This window comes from Hippopotamus amphibius, chromosome 12, assembly GCF_030028045.1.
Source record: "Hippopotamus amphibius kiboko isolate mHipAmp2 chromosome 12, mHipAmp2.hap2, whole genome shotgun sequence".
In the NCBI taxonomy this organism is placed as follows: Eukaryota; Metazoa; Chordata; class Mammalia; order Artiodactyla; family Hippopotamidae; genus Hippopotamus; species Hippopotamus amphibius.
Window position 1 is genome coordinate 87693085 of NC_080197.1, and position 24753 is coordinate 87717837.

Genomic DNA, 24753 nt, shown 5'->3' on the forward strand with positions numbered 1-24753 from the left:
GAAATGACTTGAGACGGGAAAATACCACTGAGCCTCCTTTGCATGGATGCTCCCGTGACACAGACACAAATGCACTGGGGAGGGTCCCCCCCTTTACTGTTCCATGATTTGTTAAAAACTGAAGTATAATTGACTTACAACATTATATTAGTTTCAGGTGTATAACATAGTGATTCCACATTTTTATACATTACAAAATGATCACCACGGCAGAGAGTTCCCTTGATAGCAGTTTTATTTAATTTAAAAGTGAAACTCAGACCCTGACTCACTCACTAATCTTGGGGTCGTGGCAGGAGTAGATTCATCCTGGGGTTGACTGGCCTCTTACCAGGACAAGAAATGAGGAACACACGGACAGTGTCTACGTGGGCATGGAGAGGCAGGGAGAGTCCCAGCTACAGTGCTGGGTAGGGCTTGGCCAGGGAAGGGGTGGCTGGTGCCATCCCCTGATCACATGCAGAGGGGAAGGAGACTAATTCAGAACTGGTGTAAGGACTGGGGCTTAGAGGCCTAGGGCGGGGTCGGGGAGCTCTGGACCAACGAGTTCAGTAGCTGTGAGTCGAAGCCTTGTCCAGCTCACTGCGCTGCTCCTTCTGAGACTCTGTCACCACCTGTTGGGGGAGGCGAGGCATGTGAGGGGCACAAACCATTCAGCACCACCCTCCTTCCAGCTCCTTTCCAGCCTGGTACACCCCCCCCCCCCCCCCGCCGCCATAACCAGCTGAGGCTCCAGTCTGCCCATCCACCTCTATCTCCCTGTCTCACTCCCACCCCAAGAATCACTAACCCACAAATACCCTACGATTACCTGCAGCCAGGTTGGGGCTCAGAAATACTATGAAAAATGATGGGGTCCTGGGCTCAAGGGACCCATCTCACCTCCCCATTCCGGGTCTCAATGGTCTTGATCAGAACCATCTTCCGGCTTTGGCTCTCCTGGGGAGGCTCCACGTCGGGCACTGGATGAGAGGCGGAAGAGGGGAGGCTTGGCGTTTCTCTTCTTTTAAGCGCTCACTCCATCTGGGAGGGGAGGGGTGGGGAGGGGAGGGCCTGAGGAGCGGGGGGGCGAGTGTAGACCAGGACGGAGAGGACAAATCCCTGAGCAGAGCCAGAGCAAGCGTCCAGTCAGGGCAGAAATGGATAAGGGGACAGACAAGTTGGAAGTCAGACGTGAAAGACTCACCAGTCGTCTTTATACTTAAGGATGCAAAGGAATGGACAGGCACGGAGATCCTGGAGGCGAAGCACGCTGTCAGCTACTCCGCAGGCCCCCTGGCCTTTCCCCCACCCCAGTCCCGACCACGCCCTACCCGCCCCGCCCCTCACCGGCTCTCCTCGCCTTCCAGCAGCTTCCGGTAGGTGGCGATCTCGATGTCCAGGGCCATCTTGACGTTGAGGAGCTCCTGGTACTCTCGCAGGTGTCGCGCCATCTCCTCCTTTAGCTGCCGCAGCTCCTCCTCGAGCCGCGCGGCGCCCGCCTGGTACCCGCCGGCCTCCAGGGCAAACTGCTCTTCCAGCTCCCGCAGCTGTCTGAGCAGGGCCTCATTCTGGGCGTGGGGGGTGAAGAGGGGGTCAATGGAGGAGCAGCCTTCATCCTTCACCCCGCCCGGGGCGGAGGCGCGTAGCCTGGTACTCACCGTGCCGCGAAGCCCGTCCACCTCGCAAGTCAGGCTCTGGATCTGGCGTCGGGACTCGTTCATCTCCTGCTTGGCCTGGCGCAGGGCCTCGTGGTTCCGATTGGCGGCGTCGGATAGGTCCGCGTACTGCGGCGAGGGGGCCACCCGGGCGTGAGCGTACCTGATGCGCCCTCCCCCCCAGCTCCCCACCCTTCCAGGCTCTCCCAAACCCTCCCGTGCCCTCGCACCTTGGACTTGTACCACTCTTCTGCCTCCTGCAAGTTCTTCGCCGCGATGCTCTCGTACTGGGCGCGGATGTCCCTCAGCGCCGCCGTCAGCTCGGGCTTCACGGTCGCCTCCACCTCGACCTGCTGCACCTGCTGGCTCTCCACGCTCATCTGCAGGTCTCTCAGCTCCTGTCACCCAGGGCGAGATGCCGAGTTCACCGCGCAGATCCCACACGGGTCGCTCAGTTGGCGCACAGAAATGAGAAGAAATGCTTGGATGGACAGGAGGGGGCGCCAGGGAGTGCAGCGCGCTTAGTAGTGCAAGGCCCACGCCCGGCGGGTGCTAAGCCCGGGGGCCAGGTTACGGGGGTGCAGCTCGGCTGCTCACCACCAGGTGGCGCAGGGGTGTGAGTCAACCACCTGTAGAGGGGGTTGAGATTCTGTGAATTCCCTATGAATCTCATTCTCTTCCATCGCACCACTCGCCCCTCCCTTCCAGAGCTTGTCCCCCAGCTCCTAAGAGACCACTCCAAACCTCCGAAGTCTCACCTGCCACCTGGGTTCACCCACCTCCTCGTGCAGCTTCTTGAGGAACTCAATCTCATCCATCAGAGACTCAATCTTGCGCTCCAGCTCCAGGCGGGACAGGGTGGCGTCGTCCACGTCCTTCACGGGATGGCGGGGGGGGGGGGGGGGAGGAGGGGTGGAGAGCAGGGAGGGATTGCTTAGGTCGAGGAAGAGCCTGGCCCTCCCCTTCTGCCTCTGGTGGCTTCTGGTCGCCTCCCTTTGCTCACAGATGCCACCCTGGATATGCAGGCCGGGGGTGGGGGTGGGGAGACTGAGCTCACCTTACGGAAGAGCACCAGGTTGTGCTCCGCATCCTCGCGCTTGCGAGTTTCCTCCTCCATCCTGGTGGGGGGATTGTACAGAAGCTGAACTCCGGGTCACCGCCCAGCCTTAGGGCCGAGATCCCCAGGATCTGGGTCAGAGGCTGCTACTGCCCCGGACTCTGGGGAGCGGTCTTCAGGCTACCTAATGGACTTGCCCCATTTTCCCTTTAACGGGCTGGGAGCTGAGGTGGGGCCCCTTTATACACAGGGGATACATAGTAACTCCCCCTCCTTCACCTCCCCAGAGACTCAGCAAAGTAACAGAGGGGGGTGAGGGGTGCCGGCTGGTGAGGATGCTGCCTGCACACGCCCAGGTGGACAAGGCGGGCCACTCCCTCCGGCGGCCCCCTCGACGGCCGCCGCCCAGCCCAGGCCCTGCCCCCTGACCTCTGCTTGAGCGCCGCCAGGTCCTCCGCCAGCGCGTCGCGCTCCACCTGCACCCGGTCGCGCTCGCGGCCCAGCAGCTCTAGCTCCCTCCGCAGCTCGCGCAGCTCCTGCTGGCACAGCTGGTCGGCGCGCGCCGGCTCCTGGCCCCGGGCCTGGCTCAGCTCCCCGCGCAAGGCCGCGTTCTGCTGCTCCAGGAAGCGCACCTTCTCGATGAAGTTGGCGAAGCGGTCGTTGAGCTCCTGCAGCTCCTGCTTCTCGTTGCTGCGCGTGGCCAGGAACTCCTGGTTGAGGGCCTCGGCCATGGAGAAGTCGAGGCGCTCCGAGGGCAGGCGCAGGAGGGCGCCCGCGCCCACCCGGGGACCGCGGAAGCTGCCCAGGCGCACGGAGGAGCCGGGGGACGCCGAGCCCAGCAGGCGGCTGCTCGAGAAGCGGGAGCTGGACGAGTAGGAGAAGGCCCCCGGGGACAGTGAAGGCGGTGGCCCGAAGGTGCGGCGGTAGGAGGTGGAACTGAGGCTGGACCGGAGGCCCGACGGGTGGCTCATGGTGGCCGAGGATGGGCAGTCACCGCTGGCAGAGCTGGTCCGGGCGCTGGGAAGGAGCCGCAGACCGCTGCGAGGTGGCTTTATAGCCCTGCAGGCGCAGGGGGGGCATGGGCTGCTCCTCCCACTGGCCTGACCGTGGGGCTATGTGGGGAGGGGGACGCCCCACCCCTGCGGAGCAGCAGGAGCGCCGCACCCTCCCTCCCTGGTTGCTGGCGCCCTGCCTACTTGATTCCCCCTGTTGCTGGCGGCGAAGGAAGCAGGGATGGCGACCACAGGCCCAGGCAGCCGGGAGGGTTGGGGGTCAGAGCCTTCCAGCAAGCATCCAGAGCTCCAGCCTAGGGTGGGAGGGCCTGACTTGAACTGGGGCCCCTGCCTGAAAGAGCTGGTAACAATTGGGGGATAGGAGGACTGGAGGTTAAAGGGCAGGCTTCTGGCACATGAGTAGAGAGGAGGTGGTCCAGGTGGATGGAGAATAGGCCTGGCTTAGGCCCCAGAGGCTGTGCCTCACATGTCCCCTGAAGGCAAGGCTCTGCTTTCAAATGCTGTCAGCTACCCGCTCTGTCACCACACCCAGGGAGATCTGGGGGACAGGAGGGCAGAGGCAGCCGAGGTGGGTGAGGAAGAGCTGATCTCTCCGTAGTCCCCAGGGCTCTGTGAAGGGTTGCTGCCTGGCGCCAGCTCTGCTGCTAATGGACTGGCTTCTTCCCCTCCCCCTCCCCTGGACACTTGGCCAGGGGGTTGCCGGCTGATGTCTCAGCCTTAAAGACACAGATCCCAAATCTACCCCAGGCCCCAACAAGGTGGGCACATCAGAGGGGGCTGAGGGTGACTAGGCTCAGCGCTGGGTCACACTTGGGAGGGTCTTAGCTCTGCCAGAAGCTGAACCGAGTGAGCTAGTGTGTGCTGTCTGGCTTTACTAGATTCTCCCTTCCCCCGACCAACCGCAGCTCAGTCATGGCCTTACGGGAAGCAGGGTTCCCGAGGTGGGAAGGGGAGGGGGCTGAGGGGCGGCAGCTGCTGCCAAGGCTGAGAGATGGATGCATTGGCAGGAACTGGTTTCCAGTACTGAGCAGCTGCAGGTACCCAGCGATGGGCGGGGCTGGATGGGAAGAGAAGGGGAAAGAGAAGGTGCCCATCCCCATCAGTTCAGGGACTGAATGAGGAGAAAAAGGCGCAGAACCAGAGCCGCAAGCCTGTGCAAACAAACAGATGCATACATGTAATAGCACCATATACCTATGTGCACACCCTTAGACACACACAACCACACAGCCCTTCATACCCCCCCCACCCCAGAGTTAGTGGGGAGGCTGATTCTGGCCTTCGCATGTCAAACGGCTTCCAGACGCAGGCACAGGCTACCCAGGAGTGGACAGCTTGGAGGTCTGAAGGAGTCGGGGTGCTGAGGCCTGTTGGGCTTGCCAGGAGCTAAGGGGCTGCTGCCGCCGGGACTCCAGAGATCTCCAGTAAGGACAGGTCCACGTAGGGTTGGCCTTGAGGACAAGAGCTGGGCATCTGGGGAAACAGGTTTAGGACTCTGGGCTGGATCTCTGGCTGAAGGGATGAGGAGGGCGGCTCCCCTGGCTGGCCAGCTCCTCAGCATTGCAGGGCAGAGGAGCCTCCCCCTCTTTGTGTGTCCTCTGAGATGGGCCAACGCCCTCCCGCTCACATCCCTACCGCCTTCATCTCCTCTCCAGGCCCCTCCTTCCTTCCGGGCTATTAGTCTCTCCCTGCACAGCTGCCAGGTCCTTCTCCTTGATGAGTCTGGTTTGGTTGCCAGGGGAATGGGAAGAGGGAGGATGGGAGATAGGGTGGACAAACCAGGGCCGGTCCCCACTAACTCTTGGAAGTGAGGAGGGGTAGGGTCCTGCCTGGGCTGGGGATGGGAGAGGGCTTGAAAGTTGTGAGGAGGGGACCAAGGAAGCTGCAGCCCTGGGCTCTGAGCCCCAGCTGCCATTGGAGCCCCATTCACTCCAGTCTAACCCCTGCCCTGCCCCTGCCTGCTGTCCTCTGGGAGCAAACTGGGAACCTGAGGTAGTACTTCATGCAGAGAGGCAGGTAAGGCCTGTGGAGGACCAGCTCAGGCTTTGTCTTCACAGGGAAGTGCTGGCAGACCTGGGCCTTTCAGAGTAGAGGCCCCTGGGGCTGGCCTGGGGAGTGAGCGGTGGGGTTCCCGTCTCCTTCCCAGCTTCAGCTCCCAGCTCACCACCCAGAAGCCTCAGAGTAGAGGGAACCAGCACCCCTCAGCAGGGCACTGGGAGCGGTAAGGCCAGGGTCTGGCCTGGGTTTGGGAAGCAGGCCGGCGGGCGATGCAGAAAGAACTCCTCCCCCGTACTCCGAAAGAGCCAGGCCTGGCAGGTCTTGGGGCCAGAAGAAAGATAGGAAAGGGTCACAGCTCAGAGCCAGGGCTCTGGCATCCAGCTGTCAAGCTTCCCATCCGATTCCAACACTCTGTTATACAAATCTAGGCTCGTTGCTATGTCCTCTCCTGTGCCCCAGGAAAAGTGAGATAATTGTAGTTCCTACCTCCTAGTGTTGTTGAGAGTGTTAAATAAATACATGTACAATACTTAGGACACACATAATAAAGACTGGAAAATTAAGCTAATTTTATTACTCCTACTATTTATAATATAAAAATCTCTAGAGGGATATTGTCAGCCCTCAAGTACAGGGAGGAAGGATCTGGACTTCCTTGTTTGTTTGTTTCTATTTTGGTCTCACAGCATGTGGGATCTCAGTTCCCCGACCAGGGATCAAACCCATGCCCCCGCAGTGGAAGGGCGGAATCTTAACCACTGGACTGCCGGGGAAGTCCCTGGACTTCCTTTGGATTGTCCTCACAAAGGGCAGTGCTGGACCAGGGTAGCAGGAACCCAGTGCTGCCTGGCTGATGGAAGGAGGGTAGGGTGGCCTCAGTGCACTGGGCAAATAGTACGCTGATTAAGACACAGACTCTGGACGGACTGACTGCGTGGGTTTGATCATGGCTCCTCAATTTAATTGGCTGTATGCTTTGAGTTTGGTTGAATGATTTAACCTCTATTCACCCCATTTTCTTTATCCATCAGTGGGGATGATAATAATGGTACCCACCCCATAGTGCTGGAAGAGTAAGTGAGTTTTAATATGTGAAGCACTTAGTGCTTGGCACATAATATGGGCCATATAAGTATTAGCCAGTGTTATTATTACCCCTCCTCCTTCTGCTGTCCTTGGCTGCTCTGGTGAAGGTTCAGAGAGAAATGAGAATTGGAAATATTCAGAGGTTTGCAAGGCAGGTAAGCCATGAAGTTTAGGTCATTGGCAAGAGAGCTGCTAAATGACAGGCCATGGACTCAAAGCTGGATGATGGCGGTGTGTAAGCAAGAGAGGGTGGGGTATTGGGAGAGTAAAGAGGTCCATACCTGGACTTCCAGGCAAGGCTAAAGAACAGCCACAGTACAAGGAATTGAAAGAGGCACTAAGAAGGAAGGAAGATGCTTTCAGAGAGCAATGTGTGTGACTTCGTGACTCTGGAGCTGGGGTGTTTATGGATAATGTTCCTAGGGTGTTTTTAAGGGATTGGGCAGCTAAGACTAAGGTAGAATGGAGGAAAAGGTCAGGCCACCGTACTGGGCACTTACTAGCTGTGTGACCCTGGGCAAGTTACATGTCCTCTTTGAGCTTCAGTTTCTTCATCTGTAAAATAAGGATGATGACACTTTCCTCCCAGAGGTGTCCTGCATAAAGCAATTAGCATGTTGTGAGGCTCACAGGAGGTGCTCAACATGTTGGTTGCCTTCTCCCCCTCCCATGTGACAGAGAGGAAACAGACACACAGGAGCAATGACATAACGCTAATTACTTGTACCTAAGTGTCAGCTGGGGTCTCCCAGCCCCTTGAGGTGTAGGATTGGCTCAACCTCCATTCCACCTCCTAGGGAAAGTCCAGTGCCCTCCCCAAGATCTTTTTGCCTTCCTCTTGCTTCACCTTTACATCCCTAGCTCCAGGTGCCAGCTGTCCCTGAATTGGCTGACTTTACAGCTGACTCTGCACCGTGTCCCAGATGTGGAACTTGGCACCATCCCTTGGTTCCTGTGATTCCCCTTTCCCGTCACTTAGGTAAGACTGAGGCTCAGAAGGACAAAGTTGCCTGTCTGAGGCTTGTGCAGTGAGCAGATGACAGCTCCCTCTCCGGGAAGACACGTCCAGCTTGGTCAGGGCCTGCTGGTGTTCTGTGTTCTGTGTTCTGGGCCTGCAGGAGCCAAGATGAGCCCCAGCCAGAGGGAGTCCAGCTCCATTCAAGGTGGGCTGTCCCAGGCTGGGCTGGCTGCAGGGTCCCCACTGACAGAGAGGTTCCACCAGAGTTGAATCCTTTCCCCATTATCTCCATTTTGGGGCTCCACTCCTCCCAGTTAGGGAGCACCCTGGGTATTTTTTCCATCTCATCACTTCTCTCACTGTATAATATGGTAATAGCTAGCATTTCCTATGTGCCAAGCACTATGCTAAGCATTTTACATGTATCACTTTTAATCCTCACAATAACCCTATGACATACGTATTACTACTATTCCCATTTTACAGTTGAAGAAACTGAGGCACGGAGAGGTTAAGCAACTTACCCAAAGGCACACAGCTAGTAAACTAGTAATCTGTTAGTATGTCTGACTCTCCTGCTCCCTGACACTATGATGTTTGAGGGAAGCGATCAGACCTTATTCACTTTTGTGTCTGTGGTGTCTAGCACAGGACCTAAGTCAAACAACTGTTGGTTAAACCGAAGGGAACCCAGAGGCACCTGAAAAAAATATTTCCCACGGTTGTGGAGTCCGGAAAATAGAGAGGTGTGTTGCTGCCACCTTCTGGCCGGATGCTAGAATGACATACCTGCAGTGTGAATCCATCTACCTTTATTGAATTTAACACTCAAGGCTCAGGAACATTGGAATTTGGGGGATGCTCCAAAACTATTTATTGTGACCTCCTTTTTACAGATGAGAAGAATTATCCAGGAGTGTGTAAAATAGAATAGCAGCACTGGTATTAGGAATTCTGAGCCCTGATGTCATTCTTCCTCTGGGCTCTAGGAGCCTCCTCTTTGCCCCTAGGAGCCAAAAGCCAGGGAAGGAGGCAAAGTCTGTCCTCAACTCCCCTCTCATCCCCTACTCTGTCCACAATCTCCAGTCCTGCCCTCACTGTAAAATTGCATCTCTAGCCACCTTTCCGACCCTTCCAACCTGCTACCCATCAACTGGAGAACAGGAGAGCAGCTTATGGCCACAGAATGCTAAGTGAAATTTCCTCCTCATGGTGTGGCCTAGAGACCTGACTCAGGACAACCTGGGGGCCCATTAAAAAGCAGATTCCAGTGCTCCACCCAGATCTTCTGAATCCCTAGCATTCTGCATTTTAACAAACTTCCTAGGTGATTTTTTTAATGCACATGAAAATATGAGCATACCTGGACTTCCCTGGTGGCACAGTGGTTAAGAATCCGTTTGCCAATGCAGGGGACACGTGTTCAACCCCTGGGCCGGGAAAATCCCACATGCTGCGGAGCAACTAAACCCATGCGCCACAACTACTGAGCCTGTGCTCTGGAGGCCGTGAGCCACAACTATTGAGCCCACTTGCCACAACTACTAAAGTCTGCACACCTAGAGCCTGTGCTCCACAACAAGAGAAGCCACCTCAATGAGAAGTACATGCACCACAATGAAGAGTAGCCCCTGCTCTCCGCAACTAGAGAAAGCCCATGCACAGCAACGAAGACCCGACCCAGCCAATAAATAAATAAATTTATTTTTAAAATGAGCATACCTGGATTAAGATTATTTTTCTTTAACTTGTCCATTTTTCCCCCTCCCCCTCCCCATTTTATTCTGATTTTCAAACACAGAGAAAAGTTATGAGAATACTGCTATGGACACCAGTATACCCTTTTCCCAGGGTATAACGATTACCAATTGTTAGTATTTTGCCACAATTCCTTTGAAAGTAAGTTCCAGACATTATGATATTTTACCCCTAAATACTTCAGTATGCATCTCCTAAGAACAAGGACATTTTCCTATGCAACCACAGTACTATTATCCCACCCAAGAAATTTAACATTGATACAATGACATTATCTAATATATAGTCCATATTCACATTCCCCACCCCCACAATGATCCCAATAATGTCTTTCATAGTTGTTTTCCCCTGACCCAGGATTCAAAGATGAAGAATTGCATTTGGTTGCCACCTGGGCAGGGATAAATCTGGAATGAGCTTGGCATGTTTGAGGAATTGTAGAAAGGTGAGACTGGAGATGGGTGAGGAGGAGAGAAGGAAAGGTGAGGTTAGAGGATGGGGGACGAGTCAGACCACATAGGGCTTTGTAAATCAGAGGAAAGAGTTTATAGCTTATTTTATTTTAAAGTAAATTTATTTATTTATTTTAAATATTTATTTATTTTGGCTGTGCCAGGTCTTAGTTGTGGCACATGGGATCTTCGTTGTGGCCTGCATGTGGGCTCTAGTTCCCCAAACAGGGATCTAAACCCAGACCCCCTGCATTGGGAGTGCTGAGTCTTACCCACTAGACCACCAAGGGAGTCCCTATAGCTTATTTTAAATGCAGTGAAAAGCCATTGAAGGGCTTTAAGCAGGGGAATGACTTGATCAGGTTTAAAAGGTCAATATGAAGACAATTCAGATTTGGGACTTTCTGTAAGATGATTTCCAGACTCATTAAGAAGTCAAAGCCATTTTTTAAAAAAAGTGAGTGTATTAGTTTCCTAGGGATGTCATAAGAAATTACTACAAACGTGGTGCCTTAAAACAACAAAAATGTACTTTTTCACATTTCTGAAGACTGGAAGTCCAAAATAAAGGTGTTGGTAAGCTGTACTCTCAAAGGTTCCCCGTGGGGAATCCTTCCTTGCCTATTCCAGCTTCTGGTGGCTCCAGGCGATCCTCAGCTGCAGCTCTATTACTCTCATCTCTGCCTCTGCCTTCACATGGGCTTCTCTTCTTTTGTGTCTATGTCTTCTATTTCCTTCCTATAAAGACACTTATCATTGGATTTGGGGACCCAGGTAACCCAGGATGATCTCAAGGTCCTTAACTACATCTTGCAAAGACCCTTTTTCCAAATAAGTTCATATTCACCAGTTCTGGAATGTGAACATATCTTTTTGGGGGGCCTCCATTCAATTGTTCTAGACAAGAGACTAAGAGATATAGCCGCTACATTCAATGTTCCAACTGAAACTGAATCCTGGATTTGAAGAAGAAAAAGGCTACTGGAGAAATTTGTGTATTATAGGCTATGGAATGAGTATTCCTCTTTTTAGGTGTGGAGACAGGAATGTGGTTATATAAGAGAATGTTCTTCTTCTTAGGAGGTGCCTGCAGGAGCATTTAGGGGTGAAGTGTCATAATATCCACAACCTTCTTTCTAGTGGGTTAGTTCCATTGTCCTCAATATTGTTATGGTGCAGGGCAGTGGCTCTGGCTACTGGGTGAGTGTGACCGAGGAGGAATAGCTGCAAAGTTGGACACACTGCTTATTAGAATAGAGCCTGGGCTTCTCATCCTGGTCTCCACTTGATTCTGCAGGTCTCAGAATTCTGATAAGAATTTCTTTTTTTTTTAATTAATTTATTTATTTTATTTATTTATTGGCTGTGTTGGGTCTTCGTTGCTGCACACAGGCTTTTTCTAGTTGCTGTGAGTAGAGGCTACTCTTCATCATGGTGTGTGGGCTCCTCATTGTAGTGGCTTCTCTTAGTGGAGCACAGGCCCTAGGCACGTGGGCTTTAATAGTTGCAGCACATGGGCTCAATAGTTGTGGCTCACGGGCTCCAGAGCACAGGCTCAGTAGTTGTGGCACATGGGCTTAGTTGCTCCGCGGCATATGGAATCTTCCCAGAGCAGGGCTCGAACCCACATTCCCTGCATTGGCAGGCGGATCCTTAACCACTGCGCCACCTAGGAAGTCCCTGATAAGAATTTCTTAATGCACGTGCCTGAGATGAGGCAGAACAGGGCTCCTGCCCCTCAGGCCAGCCACCAGGAGACTCTCCCCTGCAATCATGACACTCTGCCATCCACGTCCCCCCACCTCCTGCAGGGAGAGGCCAGGAGGCAGCTGAACAGACAAGTTCAAAGAGCCTGATGCCCTACAAACTGCCCTGTCTGCCCTCTGCCTGCAGGCCACACAGGTGCTTATCTGACAGCTGGGTCAGGCTGGGCCCGGAGCACTCAGGGCCTGTGGATCTCCCAGCCATTGAGGGCTGATTGTCGGCATCTGCTAGACATTACCTCATTCTCCAGTGGATTCTCTCCGCAGTGCACTGCTGTGCTGGCACCTGGCCAGAGGGAAGGGAGGTGATGGAGGAAATGAAGATGGGGAGAGATGAGTGAGTGTGAGAGGGAAGGGAGCGATGGAAGTGGAAGGAGAAGATGAGAGTGGGGTAGAGAGGGGAGCAGGGGGGAGAGTAGAAGGAACCAAATGGGCCAGAGAAGGAGAAAAAGCCTCAGGCTTTTTCCTCTCAAGGACCCGAGGTCCCCCCCACCCACAGACACACAAGAGAACAACTGGTCAAATGACCCCTCTGGAGCCCCCAGAATCTGGTCTGGTTCTTGTCCCAAGAGTCCCCCGGTACCACCCCCTTGTTTACAAGGGCAGCTCAAAGCTCCTTAGGGTCCAGAAGATTTGGGACTGCCCTGGGGTTGAGCTCCTTCTGGGTGGACTTGCTGGGAGGAGATGCTTCTTCCAGAGTAGGCTTCCTTGCTCTTCTATATCAGAAGATAATCTATGATCGTCTGATCACAGATCAGGCTATGGCTTCATTCACTGTTGTATGTAGAAGGGAAGAAGTTTTTTCGGGCCTGCAGATGTTCTCTGTGTGCTTTCAATTTATGGCTTAAGTTCATTCAAGACTCCTGGAAAGGCTGAAAGGAACCAGCAGATCAGTTTGGTTGAGCAGGCATTGCACACAGCAGAAGGCCAAAAACCAAAGAAAGGAAGGGAGGCGTGGAATCTTTACTCTTTCAGGCCAGTGATGCACTGGAAAGGGGATTATGCAATTTTATTATTATTTCACTAAAAGTTTCTATGAACTGTTGCATAAGGCTTTTATATTAGTTAGAATATATTTGGCAGGGAGTAATAGAAAGTCTAACTCAAAATGACCTAAACAATGAAAGCATTATAATCTCACATAATGAAAACTCCAGAGGGAGAGACGTTTCAGGACTGGTTAATTGAGGGGCTCAACATCCTATCAAGGACACAGGTTCTCTGCATCTTTCTGTTGTTAGGCTTGGAATGTTAGCTTTGGTCCTCATTTCTGTCCCCTTGTGGTCATAAGATAACTGCGGCAACCTCAAGTATCATGTGCTCACAAAGTAATGTTAAAGGTTCAAAAGAGAAAATCCTTTCTCTGTGTTCCTTTTAAAGAGCAAGGAAATTCTTCCAAGAACATCTTCCCACCAACCCCCATCCAGCAGACTTTACCTCACCTCTCATTTGCATAATTGCATCACCTGCTGCTTCCTTAACCAGCCGCTACCAAGAGAACGGGAATTACCTTCATCAGCTTAGACTACGATTTGCCCTGGTGGTGGAGAGGCCCACAGGTTGTGCTGGCAGATAAAACCACCAGCTGGGAATGGCTTTGGGGTAGATAGGCGATCGTGGCTGCCACACGTACCACCTCTTCTGACAGGTGGCATATACGGCCTTGAATTGTACTGGGCCTATGTGATCTGTCTCTAAAAACCCAGGGGGACAAAAAAGCTGAATATATTTCCTGTAGAACCCAGCCTAGTGACTGCACAAAAGTCTCTTCAAAAATAATGTATGAATTAAACTTAAAAACTCATAATAATTGTTATAATAATATAATTGGACATGATTACCTTTGTCAAAGGCATTTCAGTATTAGTGTACTATGGGGCTAGACATCTCCTGTGGGCCAAAAGAGATACGGGATAAGAACACAGTGGAGCAGGGGTGAGGGGGGTGGGGGGGTGAAGGGTGACAGCAATGAGGTTGTATTTATACCCACCTCCCCAATGAATTAAACTAACTTGTGAATGTAGGCAAAATTCTCATGTAATTAGGAAGGCATTTTGGTGGGGGGTGGGGGTTTGGCTGCATCGGGTCTTAGTTGCAGCCCGTGGGATCTTCATTGTGGCAGGCAGGATCTCTTGTTGTGGCTCTTGGGCTCTTCGCTGCAGCGCACCAGCTTCTAGTTGTGACATACAGGTTTTCTCTTCTCTAGTTGCAGCATGTGTACTCTGTAGTTATGGCACATGGGCTCCAGAGGGCATGTGGGCTCTCTAGTTTGTGGAACACGGGCTCTCTAGTTGAGGCATGTGGCCTCAGTAGTTGTGCACGGGCTTAGCTGCCCCACGGCATGTGGGATGGTAGTTCCCTGGCCAGGTATCCAACCTGCATCCCCTGCTGCAGGACGGATTTTTTACCGCTGGACCACCAGGGATGTCCCAGGAATGCTTTATATTCTGTTCTCATTTTTATGAGAGAGAAAAAGAAGTCATCTGGTGGTGAGACCAGTGTTCAAAAGCATTTTCTGTATTATGACTAAAGAAGACATGTCTCTAGTTCTGTAAGACTCCTTGCTGCTGAACAGTTCTCTCCTGCTACAGAATCGGAGGGTGCATTAGAGGAGGAAATAACCGTTTTTCCAGAATCTGCTCGGGGCTGATGAACTCAAAGACAGCAGTCTCTTGGAATGAATGGGGGCAGTGACAGGCCAATGAGATGTCACCAAAGGGGACTTTCTCCACAGGACTGAAGGTGGGTACCTTTCCCATCCTGACACACTGGGTGTGTTTTCCCTTCACCTTCTGCTGCCCTGTGCCTCCCAGACAGTTACTCTGGCAGTGGGCTCCAGGAGCCATCTGCCTAGGCCGTTCTGCCAGCTTCACCTTGTGGCCTTGGCTGACAGGAGCTGACCCTCCTGGCCCCAGTCCTTAGGGGAGCAATGCTGCAGGTGAGAGCTGTCCTTTCTGCACGGTAGCTGGTGTCCTGTCAGCACGAGTCCAGCCAGGTGGTAGCAGCTACCCTGCAAGGACAGACTCGGTGTCTCTATGATCTGAGAATTTATTCACTGAGATCAGAAGGAGGCCTGAAAAACAGGCCCCCTCACTAGGGAAGCTACAGCCTGGATAGTGGGGACCAGCTGACTTTGCCCCTCCCTCTGGACCAGGGTGCTGCCACCTGGTCCCAGGAGTGGGGCTCCTGGGAGGCAATCTGACAACAGCAGAATGAGCTCTCCTTTCTCCAACGGTGGCTCCACCGTGTGCCTCCGTGTCCCTTCTCCCCAAGAACTGGAAAGGCTGCCGGTGACAACTTCTCCTGGGGCTGCTGGAGGCTGCTAGGGAGAGTGGAGTACTGTTTTGGAGTCAGAGTTCTGGGGTCAAATTTTAGTTCAGCCACTTGCTCTTGTAGCCTTAAGCTAGATGCTTAATCGAGCCGAGGTTCAATTTCCTCAGCTGTGGAAATGGGTGTGATAACCTCCCCTCACAGGTGTTGTGGAGATTGTGAAACTCCCAAGGGGTAAAAGCATGTTCCTCCCACCCCGACAGAGCCTCCCCTTTCTCCCACAACCCCAGGCTGCCCAGGCAGGGCTGCCACGCACCTTCTACAAGTCAAAGGTCTGAAGACAGGCTCTCTCTAAGCTCAACCCCACCTGGCCACCTCTGGCCTGACAGCAGGCTGTTTGACAGATTCCCACCGGAGCAGAGATATCTGCCGGCTGCTTCCCAAACATTTAGGATGACAGGTAGACCTTGCAGCCCTTCTCTCCTCCTCACCCCAACTTGGACCGCAGCTCTGCTGGGGTATCTACTGGACTCTCCCAGGGTGGACAGCCTCCGTGGCGTGGAAGCAGATGGCTCCACTGGTCAGGTCAGGTGAGGGCAGCGTATAAGCTGCACAACCAGAATCTGGGGCCCCAGACAATCTTGGAGCTGCACCCTCTTAGGCTTTCTGCATTTATCCCCATCAAGCCGCAGCAGCCTCAGCAATGGCTGCAGTTACGAGTCCAGACTTTCCATTTGTGCTCAAGGGCAGATCAGATGATTGTCAGCCACAAAGCAGTGACCCAGACCTTGGGGTATATTTGTTCTTGCCGCAAGCTAACTTCTATTCTCTCTCTCACCAACACAGGAGGGGGAAATCATCACTGCAAGGACAGATCCCTCCCCAACCTCTGGCACTTTGCTCTTTCAATTCCCCAGGCTCTGTTCTACCAGAACATTTTTTTTTCTCATCTAAACTCTTCTTTCACCTTCTTTCACCCCCACACCGTTGCGGCTGCTTAAAGGTTTCCAACCCTTTTCACATCTTGGCAGAAGATAAGTCACCTGTGAGGCTTACGGAGGTAATTGGAGGGGCTCGATCCTGGCCCGGGGTGGTGGGCCCAGGGGCTCCAGGCTCTGCAGTTTCCACCAGCTGTTCTGAAGGCTACGGGATGATAACCGGCAAGCCCTGGATCCCATCTTTGGGGCACCCGGCTTGGGACACGCGGGATCAGAGAACGGACCTTTCAGGTGTTGTGCGGTTTCATGCTCAGCTGAGGCTGGGTGATTTGCCTGTTCCTCCTCACACCCGAATGTCCTGTTCCCTCCAGAACTCACACTGTGGCAACCAGCAGATACCCCAGGTTAGGAAGGTCTCTGGGTACAGCTGGGGGTGGCCAGCCTCTCCAAGGTTCATTGTCACACCAGAACTCCCATGTTCAGGCTGCAGAAGGAACCTGGCCCACGATTTTGAGTCAGCAATAGCTGGCTCTGTACTCAGGGAAGGGGGGGTGGGGGCACTGGGCCTCGCCCTAGAGGGCATAGACCATGGTTGCTCTCATGATGAATGCTGCAAGACCCTTCCAAGCACAGTCGAAACAGCCCAGGCTGGAAGCTGTGCTGTACTCCAAGACGGAATGTGCATTTTTTTTTGGCTGCGCAGTGTGGCTTGCAGGATCTTAGTTCCTGGGCCTTTGGCAGTGAAAGCACCGAGTCCTAACCACTGGACCGTCAGGGAATTCCCAGAACGTGCATTTTAAAAATGCTCCCCTTAAAGACGAATGAGGCAGAGGTAAGCAACGGGTAAGAGGTGAAAACACCAATGGGAAAAGAAAGATGGTAACTGACCACCATCAGAATAAGCTCAGTCAAGGAGCACAGGTGAACAGGTCTGCACCCACCCCCGCCTCCTGCAGCTTGTTTGCCCTTCCCACTCAGGCCAGCACCCAAGCACCAAAGCTGGCTCCTTCCTTCCGCATGACCTGGCCTTCTGATCATCCTTTTTCATTGCGCAGTTCAACCTTATAGGCCACACCACTGGTCCCTGAGCACATCACCAAGCTCTCCAGCCACTCACACACATGCTCATTCTTCCCCATCCTCAACTTCTCAGTTGCTTCCTGCCTCCCTCAAGAACTCCACTGCTTCCAATAGGTGCTCTGAAGAGAGTCCAAATTAGGGAGCTCTCCTCTCTAATCTGTCTTACATACACATTCCTTCAATTTTCCTTATTATTCCCCTACTTCAAATATTCCTGATGACATGCACTGGGCCAAGGACCAACATCATAACAACTATTGTAATTGTGTGTCTTGGCCTGCTCCACTTTCTCTAAGTGGTAACTTCTTAAAGTACAATCTTATTTGCCATTGTAGGTTTTTGCTAACTATGGGATAAATCAGCACAATTCCAAGCCCTTCCCATATGACTCCCATGTTTTATGAAATAATGACTGCAATAGTTTAGGCAGCCTGGCTGGTGACTTGAATTTCAGTTCCACCATTTACTAGCTATGTTACCTAACCCCTTGCTACTCCACATATGGTCACAGCAGCCTAAGAACACCCGGGAGCTTTGGGGGGGAAAAAAAAAAAAAAGGCAGTACCTGAAGCTCCACCTCAGACCTACAGGAGATTCACATCCACAATGAAGTTTGGAAAACACTGCCCCAATCTGAGCCTGTTGCCTCACTTACAAAATGATTTTATCACCAGTCATCAATTCAGGTCTAAGTGAAACAGACAAACCCCTTAGCACAGTACACAGAAGCCACTTGAAACAATAATCAGATGGAAACTGCCAGCCTCCTCCATCACAAACTGGCCTTGAATAAGTAGAGCAAATATTTACTATGATACAGCTTGACATTGAAAATAGAAATGTCACTTTTATTGACAAGATAGGGCCACAATGGGCAGCTTCAGAGAACACAAATAAGACAGCCCTAAGACAAGAGTGTAAAATTGCAGTAGTCAGGTTAGTACTCTTCACCCTCATCCTCTCCCTCAGCACTATCGGCTCCAACCTCCTCATAATCCTTCTCAAGGGCAGCCATGTCCTCACGGGCTTCAGAAAACTCTCCTTCCTCCATGCCCTCACCCACGTACCAGTGAACAAAGGCACGCTTGGCGTACATCAGGTCAAACTTGTGGTCCAGGCGAGCCCAGGCCTCAGCGATGGCTGTGGTGTTGCTCAGCATGCACACAGCTCGCTGCACTTTGGCCAGGTCTCCACCAGGGACTACGGTGGGAGGCTGGTAGTTGATGCCAACTTTGAAGCCAGTGGGGCACCAGTCCACAAACTGGATGCTGCGCTTGGTCTTGATGGTGGCAATGGCAGCATTGACATCTTTGGGAACCACGTCGCCACGGTACAACAGGCAGCAGGCCATGTATTTACCGTGGCGAGGGTCGCATTTCACCATCTGGTTGGCTGGCTCAAAGCAAGCATTGGTGATCTCTGCTACAGTAAGCTGTTCATGGTAGGCTTTCTCAGCAGAGATGACTGGGGCATATGTGGCCAGAGGGAAGTGGATGCGGGGATAGGGCACCAGGTTGGTCTGGAATTCTGTCAGATCGACATTCAGGGCTCCATCAAATCTCAGGGAAGCAGTGATGGAGGACACAATCTGGCTCATGAGGCGGTTAAGATTCGTGTAGGTTGGGCGCTCAATATCAAGGTTTCTACGACAGATGTCATAGATGGCCTCATTGTCTACCATGAAGGCACAATCAGAGTGCTCCAGGGTGGTGTGGGTGGTGAGGATGGAGTTGTAGGGCTCAACGACAGCTGTGGAAACCTGAGGGGCTGGGTAAATGGAGAACTCCAGCTTGGACTTCTTGCCATAATCGACAGAGAGACGTTCCATCAGCAGGGAGGTGAACCCAGAACCAGTTCCCCCACCAAAGCTGTGGAAAACCAGGAAGCCCTGAAGACCTGTGCACTGGTCAGCCTGCAAAAGAAAAGTGTTTTAATTTTAGCCTTGGTGAAAGCTGCAGTGACTTCTTTGAATCCATAATCACACTGACTGAGATCTTTAAAAAAATCTTCTGAGCAGTATTTGCTAAGAAAGCCATCCTAAAGAGCTTCTCAGTGCCAAGTGATTCAGAGAAACTTCACAATCAACTCTTGGGGGCTGGAGGGAGGGGATCTGTTAAAAGCCTATTTTAAAACGAACTATTTTCATTTCTGCAGGCAGAGGAATCATGAGGTCTGGAATGGATTCAGGGCCCAACCTCTGGTGCCCTTGCTGTGACTACAGGACAAAGGCAACCTCTTATCAGTTGGAGAGCTATCAACAGCAGGCCTGGGACCACCTGCCCTGCACAATGGAGGGCTTACAGAGATTTTTGGCAGCTGCTTTCTGAGCTGGAGCACGACAGAAGAGCCAAGATCCAATGCCCTGGTGCTGGGGTAAGGCCGGGTCTGAATCCGACTCTACCAGTTCCACACTGTGTGACTTTGACCAAATTCATTTCTCGATCTCAGTTTTCTCATTTATTAAACGAGGAGAAGAGTAATCTACTTCAGGTTGTTGAGAATTGAGTATCTGCAACAGTACTTGGCACAGTAAGCACCAGTTACCAGAAAGTCTATTCATTCTGGGAAAGGTGATTTACTGTCACAATTCCACGTCCTCATATCATTGGGGCTTTCCACCTCGTAACTGAACTATTCTGGCTAGCAAACTGCTATTGTATGAGAGAGTGATTTTGTCCTTACAAAGTATTCTGTTGACAATCTTCACTTCTCAAGGTGCTCAGGGATTTGTGGACATTCTCTACTGAGCCCTTAGTTCACTTGCCCTGTGGGTCCACACTCTGAATGAGATCAATGCAAGGGGCAGACCCTAGCCTACCAATGTCAACCTTTAAGCCTCATGTGGACACAGCAAGAACACCAAGGGCAAATGCAATTGTTTCGGTAGTTAATGAACTTCACTCCAGAACCCTCAATGGCTTTTACTAGATTTGTCCCTAAAGGCAGGTCTTGATTTCCAAGTCAGTACTGGTAGCTGAAGCTTGATTTGCAAACATAGGCATCATTAGCCCAATTTTGCTGGGAAGGCTATGATAAGCATCTAAAAAAGTACGAAGCCATGAATGATGTAAGGCCGTTCTTTTTAGAACAGACCAGTTGTTGCTGGGCTTAGCATCATGTGATTCTCCCGACAAGCTATTCCACCCAGGCCTTCATTCTTGATTTTTAGTTAATTAGTTACAAGCTGCCCTCATGCCTAAGGAGCAGAGTCATCTGATTGCCAGACTCAATTAAAATGATCCCAATAGAGCACGTATCAACTGTACTGAATACAGCTGCCTTACATTTTTCTGCCACAGGGCCAAGTCCACACTGCCCGGAGCTCTAGTAGAAAAACAAGGGTACTACTTTTTTGTGATTATACCTTAATACTTTCAAAGTTCCAATGACTTATACTTGCTTCTGTAACAAGGGAGCTCCCTTGACTCCACTTTCAGTGTTGTTGGGAGTTGCCAACGTCAGCTATTTCTAGTCAGTGTTACACTGGCTTCTTTTGCTATGCTATGAACTTTCTGTAATAAGTCAGCAGTCCAGTTTTTCTGAGTTTGATCAATTAGTTACGTGTCAGAGTCAGCCACCTACTCACTGTGACTAAGAGGACCTAAAAAGGGATGTCTCAGCGTGAAGCTAGAAAGCTGCCTGATTAATATGAACAAGGATGTTTAATGGTCTTAAATGTCAGTAAAACTGTTAAGGCTTCCTGGTACTCATCATGACTTCAGGTAAATGCCCTCACTGAATGAGCAATGGCCCAAATCTGCCTTGTAAGACATGGAAAGAGGCAAAAGAATACTATTCCTGCCCCAAAGAGTTTTCCTATAACTCAGGACCATCTGGTTTAGAAGCCCAGTTATTTAGTGGACAGTATAAAGCTCATTTTAGTGTGCAAAGAATGATTCTTGTGGTTTGGTCTCTCAAAACTGTAAGATAAAACTCTCATCCTACTTTAAATAAAATACTGTATTCACCAGTTTCCGAATTCGGTCCAAGACGAGGTCAATGATCTCCTTGCCAATGGTGTAGTGACCTCGGGCATAGTTATTGGCAGCATCTTCCTTGCCCGTGATGAGCTGCTCAGGGTGGAAGAGCTGGCGGTAGGTGCCAGTGCGAACTTCATCTGCAAAAGGAAAACGCAGCAGCCACCCATCACTAACAACCTGCACAAGTCTGCTGGACCCCGGGGCATCAGTGGAGCCCCCGGGACACACCTCCTGTCCCAGACTCCCGGGATCTCAGTGGGGTTACTGAGGTCAACTCACCAATGACCGTGGGTTCCAGGTCTACAAACACTGCCCTGGGCACATGCTTGCCAGCGCCTGTCTCACTGAAGAAGGTGTTGAAGGAGTCATCTCCTCCCCCAATGGTCTTGTCACTTGGCATCTGGCCATCGGGCTGGATGCCGTGTTCCAGGCAGTAGAGCTCCCAGCAGGCATTGCCGATCTGGACACCAGCCTGGCCAACGTGGATGGAGATGCACTCACGCTGTGGGAGGAAGAAAGGAAATGTCAGAATATGACACATCAGATGGGACATTTAGGAATGATTCACACGTAAATGACTGTTAACCTTCAGGACAGATCAGCACCTTTCTGGAGGCCACTCCTTCCCAGGGACTATTTCACAAGCAACAGTCTAATTCAGAGAAAATGCTTTGGAAAACCACAGATATGTTAATGAACGACTCGGCAAGACCAGAGACCAGACCTTCACTTTGTAGCCACATCAGATGTTCAAGGTCAGGTTTCTACCTTCAGAATGACACAAGCTGTTCTACAGCAATAGATTTTCCCCAACTCCTGGAAAATATGCCTCTTGATTCCTTAAAGGCATACAAAATTCCTCCTTCCAGCTCTGATTCATTTTCTGTGTAATTGTGTAACTAGAGCTCATTCTGGTCCCTCTTTAATCCTATTCTTTAAAGATAAGAGTTTCTGCCTCTCCCTTTAAAACCAGCTTACACCAGCAAACTACAGCCATATGACTCACAGATAAGCAGCAGTTACCTGTTATCTTAAAAACTGTGGTCAGTGGCAGCCTTTTAACCCTGTGGAAGAAATTTAATCCTAATGAAAAAACATTTTCCCTCACTATCAACACATCTTGAGGGGAGAGTGGGGTGAGGTGGGGGGGGGTGGAGACACAGGGTAATAAAAGCTAGAAGTGTCACCAAGACTTTACTAATAGTTTAAGAAATTAGCTCCTTTCTAGTAAAATGTACATGTATCTCTGGCATTGTGGAGGAAAGTCTATAATTTCAAAAATTTAATGATGTTAGGAGAATGTTTTCCTTTGCTTGCTGAACAAGGTCATTTACCCAAACTCATTCCTGCTTAGTAAAATAAGGCAGTGACCATAGAATCCATATCCACAGACTTAAGAGAAAAACGAAAAGGATTTTTATTCTATTTCCATCATAAATCAGATTAACTGGTTTGAAGACAGAGGTCTTTCAAATATCAACACCAAATATCTCCCATTACATTTTATCCAAATAAGAGGGTTTCAAGGTTTTAAAAGCTGCTAACAAGAATCTAGTTAAAGAAAATTCGACACCACCTAACATCTCAAAGGACCTAGTTTCATGACCCAAGATAAAACGCCCAATCACTCACAACCTTTGGCTCATGGTCCACTCCTTCTCACCTACACCCCCCATAAAACAATCATGGTCTGACCTCATCAGCAAGCTCACTATTACCTGTATCTACTTGCCCAGCTCTCCAGGGCTGTGGGAGAAAGGAGAGTTGTTTGTTCTAATGAACCCGTGAATATTTACCACTGCATCATGTTTACCTTTAACTGGACTTTAGACATTCCACAGCCCCAGAAAGCAGAAAAAGAACCAGAGATCTGTCCATGACTGCCCCAGGCCCCAAGGAGATAAAGTATCTGAGAAGATCCTATCATTCTAATGAAGCACTTCTATTGAAGCCTTTTGAGTTCAAAAACTTTCTTTCATTGTGCAACAGTATGGTTTAGACTGTGGCCACTGCTTGCCCTCTACTCTCCCCCAGCCACTTGGGAGATGAAGTGAGACACGGGTGATGGAGTCACTTAGTTTAGCCTTACTGTCCCTTGTAAAACAAACAAAAAAAACTATTAATCTAACTAGTGGATGCCTTAATAGGCCTGCTTCTACTGTTGCTCTCCTGTCCTTTAAACTGTGCCACTACTTTCTGAATCACACTTTAGCAGTCTCTTTTTGGTCTTGCTTGGTAAAAACACTCAAGCAAGTTGTTATAGTGAGACATTCTTTTGATAACTGGTAGTCCCTAAAGATGTAACTATTTATTCACCGTATCCCTTTTAAAAAAAGATATTATTTTAAAACTTTTGATACACATGGCCTACTTTAGGTAGACTTCCAACAGATGTTCCCTAAGATACTTGTTTCCAGTACCTCTGGAAGCTATATAGAAAATACTCAAGTTTTGTGTACTTTCAGGTTTTTTTTTTAAGCTAAGAATAGTTTGTCAGTACTAGTTTACTTTGTGACTTTATAAGAAAATATCTCTTTATGGACTTGCTTTTTTTTATAAAAAAAAAAAACTTCTAAGTAGGAAGCTTCGGCAATAAAACCCCACTAAGTTAACACTAGAAATGCAGGATAAAACCACATGACAGTAATTCCCTTCAAGGGAGGCACCTGCCTACATCCTTCAGGTGGATTGGTGCAAATGGAAGCGATCCACCCCACCCCCGCCCGGCCACAGGTGAGGATTGGTGCGAACGGAAGCGCTCCCCAGAGCCCTGCCACAGGTGAGGATGGTGCAATTGGAAGCTTTCCCCAGAGTCTGGCCACAGATGACTCAGCAGCGAGTCATTGGGCGCTGGAGGGGGGACGCCAGGAAATGTTTGCACCTACCTTGCTGGAGCACACGAGATGCGCCAGGTGTCCTTGCGTAAGGCAGTGGGAAGGTGAGATCATTTGGGGAAGTGAGAGGGATTTTTAGTTTTCACAAGACCTTGGGAGCCAGTGTGAAGGCTCCCTGGCCTTCCTGGGACGGTAGCGGGCCCTGGAGGGATGGATGCCTTCTCTCTCGGATCGAGTGGGCTTTCCACTTCCCGCGAGGGCAGTGCCCAGGCCGCATCTACGAGCCGGAAGAGAAGTCTCCCAGGTGAACTCGGCTTTCCCAGCCTGGCCACCAGAAGCCAGTTTGCCTGGAGGCGTCCGGAACGTGGCGCCGCGTGCGCTGGGGTCCCGACGCCCCTGCGGACTCTGCACTCTCCCCCTTTCCCCAAGCCACCGCCCGAGGAGCCCACTCACCATGACTGAGACGTGTAGGGTTCCGCGGGGCTGGAGGAGGCGAGGGGACTGCCACGAAGACCTCCCACCGACAGACTACCAAGGAGTCCGGAGGAGTAGTGAGAGGCCAGGTGGCCCGGAGGGATGCTATATACCCCTACCCTGGCCACGTGTCGGGGGGGCGGGCACCGGACTCCGCCCCGCCTCCGCGGCCCCGCCTCCGCGCCGCCAGGCCCTGGCCCGACGCCAGGTGCTCCCCTCCCGCGGAGAGGGGAGGGGCGCGCGGCGCTGATTGGCGGGTTCAAAAGTTCAAAACAAACTCTTCGGAACAAGCCAGAAGAACCGGGAAAAGAAGGAGGCATCTTGGGGCCGGAGAATGGACCTGTGGGGTGGGAAAGAGGATGGGCATGGCGACTGGAAGGAGGAGGGAGGCCGAAGCTTCTGCACCGTCCTCAGTGGGTGCGCGGGCTGCAGGTGGAGAACGCGGAAGCGAGGAC

The 24753-nt window shown here is 51.4% G+C and overlaps 2 protein-coding genes across 2 annotated transcripts; both read right to left on the reverse strand.

Annotated features, from left to right (window-relative positions):
• Window positions 1-234: 234 nt before the first annotated feature.
• Window positions 235-3674, reverse strand: PRPH (peripherin). The gene is made up of 9 exons (XM_057702213.1): window positions 3124-3674; window positions 2695-2755; window positions 2417-2512; window positions 1868-2035; window positions 1641-1766; window positions 1330-1550; window positions 1187-1236; window positions 883-962; window positions 235-614 (listed from the first exon to the last, which is right to left on the reverse strand). Exons 1-9 carry the CDS (start codon window positions 3663-3665, stop codon window positions 549-551), a joined length of 1410 nt encoding a protein of 469 aa, XP_057558196.1. The 5' UTR covers window positions 3666-3674; the 3' UTR covers window positions 235-548.
• A 14139-nt stretch (window positions 3675-17813) lies between these two features.
• On the reverse strand, window positions 17814-24437 carry LOC130834150 (tubulin alpha-1C chain). The gene is made up of 4 exons (XM_057704247.1): window positions 24278-24437; window positions 21270-21492; window positions 20979-21127; window positions 17814-18922 (listed from the first exon to the last, which is right to left on the reverse strand). The coding sequence occupies exons 1-4, from the start codon at window positions 24278-24280 to the stop codon at window positions 17948-17950; spliced, it is 1350 nt and encodes a 449-aa protein (XP_057560230.1). The 5' UTR covers window positions 24281-24437; the 3' UTR covers window positions 17814-17947.
• Window positions 24438-24753: the final 316 nt, after the last annotated feature.

What these genes read in the sequence shown, in the direction of transcription:
- PRPH (XM_057702213.1), bottom strand. Translation starts at nt 3,665, where the DNA reads ATGAGCCACCCGTCGGGCCTCCGGTCCAGCCTCAGTTCCACCTCCTAC. An exon ending in TCAAGAAGCTGCACGAGGAG is followed by an intron (nt 2,036 to 2,416) that starts GTGGGTGAACCC and finishes CCTGGGTGACAG; the next exon opens with GAGCTGAGAGACCTGCAGAT. An exon ending in AAGAGTGGTACAAGTCCAAG is followed by an intron (nt 1,767 to 1,867) that starts GTGCGAGGGCAC and finishes CCCTCGCCGCAG; the next exon opens with TACGCGGACCTATCCGACGC.
- LOC130834150 (XM_057704247.1), bottom strand. An exon ending in CCTGGAACCCACGGTCATTG is followed by an intron (nt 21,128 to 21,269) that starts GTGAGTTGACCT and finishes TTCCTTTTGCAG; the next exon opens with ATGAAGTTCGCACTGGCACC. An exon ending in TGGACCGAATTCGGAAACTG is followed by an intron (nt 18,923 to 20,978) that starts GTGAATACAGTA and finishes TTTCTTTTGCAG; the next exon opens with GCTGACCAGTGCACAGGTCT.